The sequence below is a fragment of the Morone saxatilis genome, unplaced genomic scaffold, assembly GCF_004916995.1.
Source record: "Morone saxatilis isolate NCDOM2014 unplaced genomic scaffold, NCSU_SB_2.0 Contig3, whole genome shotgun sequence".
NCBI classification, from domain to species: Eukaryota; Metazoa; Chordata; class Actinopteri; family Moronidae; genus Morone; species Morone saxatilis.
Window position 1 is genome coordinate 4,862,773 of NW_023339873.1, and position 4,530 is coordinate 4,867,302.

Consider the following 4,530-nt stretch of genomic DNA (forward strand, 5'->3'; position numbering starts at 1 on the left):
CACACACACACACAGATACACATTTATCTGTTCTCTTTTCAACAGAGAGATAGATACTGGGAATACTCCAGAGCTCATGAATGATTCATAAGAGTATGAGTCATTCTTAGGCTTACCCCACTATCCCCCTCACTTTCTTTCGATATCCACTTCCCATTGATGGTGTATTTGTTCGCCCCTTGGCAAATTCAGTCATTATATTTGTTATATATTTAAAAAAAAAAGAAATCCATCCTATCTTGGCAGGACACATATTAGTACTTCTGCTGTATAATGAAATTCAAACATTGGCTCATCCAGTGTTATCAGTAACTTTTCCTCTTCTCCCCACTGCAGCCTGCCTATTGCAAATGGAGCTGGTGAACTATGAGCGAGTGAAGGAATACTGTCTGAAAGTGCTTCACAAGGAAGGAAAGAACTTCAAAGCTCTGTACCGGTCCGGCGTGGCCTATTACCACCTAGGAGACTTCCAGAAGGCCCTGTACTACCTGAAGGAGTCACACAAACAGGAACCATCAGGTCAGAACTGAGCTCCGGTACCGCCTCAATGGTCCATTCAATCACACTGTTTTCCTCCATGACAAACGTGCAGGTTAACTGTGTCGATGGTTCATGAGGCCACAGATTCTCCCTTCATTTGGTTTGATGAAAAGGAATCACATCCGTTTGTGATCTCCCTGGCTGACCTGCTCAAGGATCTTATGATAGTGGTGAAACAGTTAGTCGATGAATTGATTAGTTGATTGGCAGAATTAACTCCAATGACTTGTGTTTGGGCTAAAAAGAAAATACAATCTGGTTTCAGACCCACAAATGTAAAGAACTTTCTGCTTTTCTGTAGGTACATCCACATCCAATGTTGCTTAAAGATGAATGCATCAATAATAATTATCCAGTAACAGAATATATAATAACGTTCTGCTGCATAGTGAGTACTTTCAGCACATTTAGCTGATAATACATTTCTATTTTAACTTAATGCAGGGCTTGTAATGGAATATTTTATACAGTGTTGTATGGCTACTTTTATATAGACTCTGAATATATCTTCCACGAGTGTGTTTGGATATTAGACTCAGAAAGCATGTGGAAGGCATTACTCTGGGTTCTGGTAACTTGTGATGGATGTTAGTTAAGGGAAAGTAAGTAAATTACGACTCACAATACATAGAATTTAATGGTGGTATCCGTTCAGTAGATTCCCAAATATCTGAGATGAGATGAACTCCTATACTGCACTAGATTTAGTTGGGATTATCTCCAGCGAAAACGTACACCATCAGAATATTTTAAAAGATTTTGCTTATAGTGGCTTAAGTCAAAGAAAAATCTAGCTAAAATGAAAATGAATGTCAGTTTGCAGCCTTGTGTCATACCTTTGTAGGTGCACAGTTAACCACCTTTGAGAGAGACAGACAGATTTATACTGTGTTGATGGTGACAGGTGGTCAGTCTGGAAAGGCAAAGCCAAAGAGTAACGCGGCCGGCAAGAGGTCCCAACAGGTGTTACAAATAACATGAATGATGACTTTGTTCTATTCAAATATCCCAGTAATCCATGACGGTGTGACAGTGAACCAGCATGCACCTGTGCTTTTCATAATGTCAGAATGTCTTAATTAAAAAAGACCTGTAGACAAACTGGCAGGGACCTGAGGGTAAAGGGGGAGATATATATATATGAGGCAGGGCTCATTAGAGAAACAGGTGCACAGGTGGGGGCATGGAACTCAGGTAATGACTGAAAACAGGAATAGCAGGCTAGTGACTGGCAGACTGTCAACAGGAAAGATTATGCAAACATTCTTTAGAGCTGGTTGCAGCCATGACAGTGTTTACATTCAGTGATACTCACCGAAACACATTGTGTCCATCACGTCAATGTTGAATGCATTTCCTTCCTCGTAAAACATTTGCCATGCTGACTTTTAAAATAGTTTAAATCCTGCATTGTTTACATCCATGTTTATTAGCTTGCAGTCTTCTTTGTCTTTGTTGGTGCTAAGTTTCTTTACTTGTTGATGCAACCTGTAGATGGTGGGGGAATAGTCAGCAGGAATGTATCTTCCACATGTTCGTACCATATAGCACTAATAGTACCTTTAATCTTTACGTTTTATTGATTCTTCTTCGACTGTAACATCTGCTGAGAGAGATTAATGTAATTTTAATTTTCTGGGGACTCATAGAAATGTCTCAGGGACTTGCAGTGGTCCCAAGGCCACATTTTGAGAACCATAGCCATGAGAACCACAGCAAAACGAAGCTTTTTACTTGTCTCACTCACACTGCTTTTGTTCCAGTTAAAAAATAAGGTTTGTGATCTCTTTTGTGCTTTTTGAAGGACCAATGAAAGGCTGTTAACTCATCAACATCAATTTTTGGAAAACATATCTGTTCATATCATACTATCATATCCCACAGCCCTCTTCAGCTCAGATCTCCAAATGGTTCCTCTCTTTTCATTGAGTGCTCGTTGACATATAAATGTACAATAACGTTTCACTTGATCAACAACATAATTTGGCAGTGTCGTTCCTGTAAGAGCCTTTCAAAACCACACAGGATAAACTGGTATTGTATCTGGAAAATGTTTATTCATAGTTCCTAAAAAAATATTTCCAAAAACTACTTCCTGTTGCCATTTTAGTATGTCACATGTACCACCTAGTTCAGTTTAAGAAGATTTATGAGCACATAAATGCTCTATTTCCTGCCTGAGCAGGAAATAAATCAGCCGTTTCCTGTCTTTGTTTTCCAGACACCAATGTCATCCGCTACATCCAGCTGACAGAGATGAAGATTCGCCGGAATGCCCAAAGGGACAAGAAAGAGGCGACATAAGCACTCGCTGTCTGATGACTTCTCACCCGTCATGATTTTCAGCCCTACTGTGTGCCACCCAGACCTTACACACCATGAGTCAGAGGGTCTTGGTGTGAAACGATATTTGTTTGCTTTTGCCTTGCACAGCATCCGGTTGCCAGTTATGTGATTAAACTTGATCATTGTGTGCTTGAAGCATTTTTATTTATTTCTTTTTGAAAAACTGTACCTGATAATGAGTGTCTGTCTCCAAACCCGCCAAAATGTATCTAGTATGAATTCCAAGTATTTTTTAACCTTTACAAACTGATGCACTGCCAGTCCAAACATTGCACATACAGGCCAACACTTGTGATAGAGACAGGAGCAACAAGGTCCTTAGAGTGAATCCAGCATGTCTGAGTGTAACTGTAATTCAGCACGTGCCCTCGCACAAGATGTCTTTTGGCATGGAGTAAATGAGTAACACCACCTACCACTTCTGTCACCATACTTTGATTTTGAAAGTACAACAAAAGACCAAGATTTTTTTTTATACTCTCGATTATATCTGAAGTAAAGGTGCTTTCAGTAAGTAGGTTTTTACAAAATGCATAGTCAAGGACATCAAGAGCACATGGTGGCTAATTGCAGTATAAACTTAAGAGACATATCACAAAATGTAAATAGGCTACTTTATAGAAATCATAAAAAATGTAATGGAGAGGCAAGCTGTCTGTGTTTATTAAAGCCAAAACAAAGCACTTCATTCACAGCATTTTCTGTATCAACAAATACTGTATGTTTATTGTAAAGGTATGCGTGTAATAAATGTGTCTATTGATTGAAGTACTTTTGTTGTGCTGTAGCAGTGGATTTCCCTTTTTTCATTTTCCTCCTATGCTCCTCATAAGCTAAAAGAGATCTATGGAAAAATGCTGATGAAAGCACATGTGTAAATAAATAAGTGAACCAAAACTGATTGAAATGATTTTATACCCTTGGCAGCTGCCATGGGGAAGCTTGGGTAATAAGTTGGGTCATGGAGTTAATTTTCCAGAAAATGATATAATGAGGCATGGTAGGCAGGAAAAGTGAAAGGATACCTTTACATTTAATACTCTAAACATGCAATAACTGATTTTCTGGCCACTTGGGGGCAGCGAAAACTAGTTCTGAACAAGTTATTATTACCATTAAAGTTGATATAGTGAACTTGTTAGCAAAACAGTTGCCTCTTTAGACATACTTCCCTCAGGAGTTGGTTTTTAGCTGCTTAATGCTCCACCTAACTGTTGGTTGATTGGTGCTGGGTAGTTTGTGTCACTCATGAATTAGCATTAGCTACATTCAAGTCACAGTGGTAGCTATCCAATTCTCAGAAAGATCATTTCCTGGAAGTGCTGTTCAAAAGGTATTTCTCAAAGACTCTTCTAACCACCTGGTTGAAAAAAGAATTTGTCTATATACTGTATTTTGTCTCCTGCACGGTAAAAAAAAAAGACTTCCACCTGTTTGTCAATTGGGACTAAGCCAAACCAAGATGGCAGCCTGTCAGTTACCTGGGAAGGAATCAATTGCAAGAAAAAAAACTTTTTTACTGACCCTGAACATTTTTCCTCCAGATGGTTAGAAGAGTCTGAGGAAATATCTTTAGAACAGCTGTAAGTCTGATTAAACAACCTGCAAGGTTTTTCAAATATTGTCAGGTAATTATCTTTCTGA

General features: G+C 38.8%; 1 protein-coding gene across 1 annotated transcript in view; it reads left to right on the forward strand.

Annotated features, from left to right (window-relative positions):
* Positions 1-3,790, forward strand: part of LOC118336785 (tetratricopeptide repeat protein 9A) — a 4,578-nt gene extending 788 nt beyond the window's left edge. Inside the window, exons 2-3 of the mRNA XM_035673509.1 lie at positions 337-519; positions 2,762-3,790. Coding sequence (XP_035529402.1) covers positions 337-519; positions 2,762-2,844 — 266 coding nt within the window. The 3' untranslated portion in view covers positions 2,845-3,790. The remainder of the gene's footprint in view (positions 1-336; positions 520-2,761) is intronic.
* Positions 3,791-4,530: the final 740 nt, after the last annotated feature.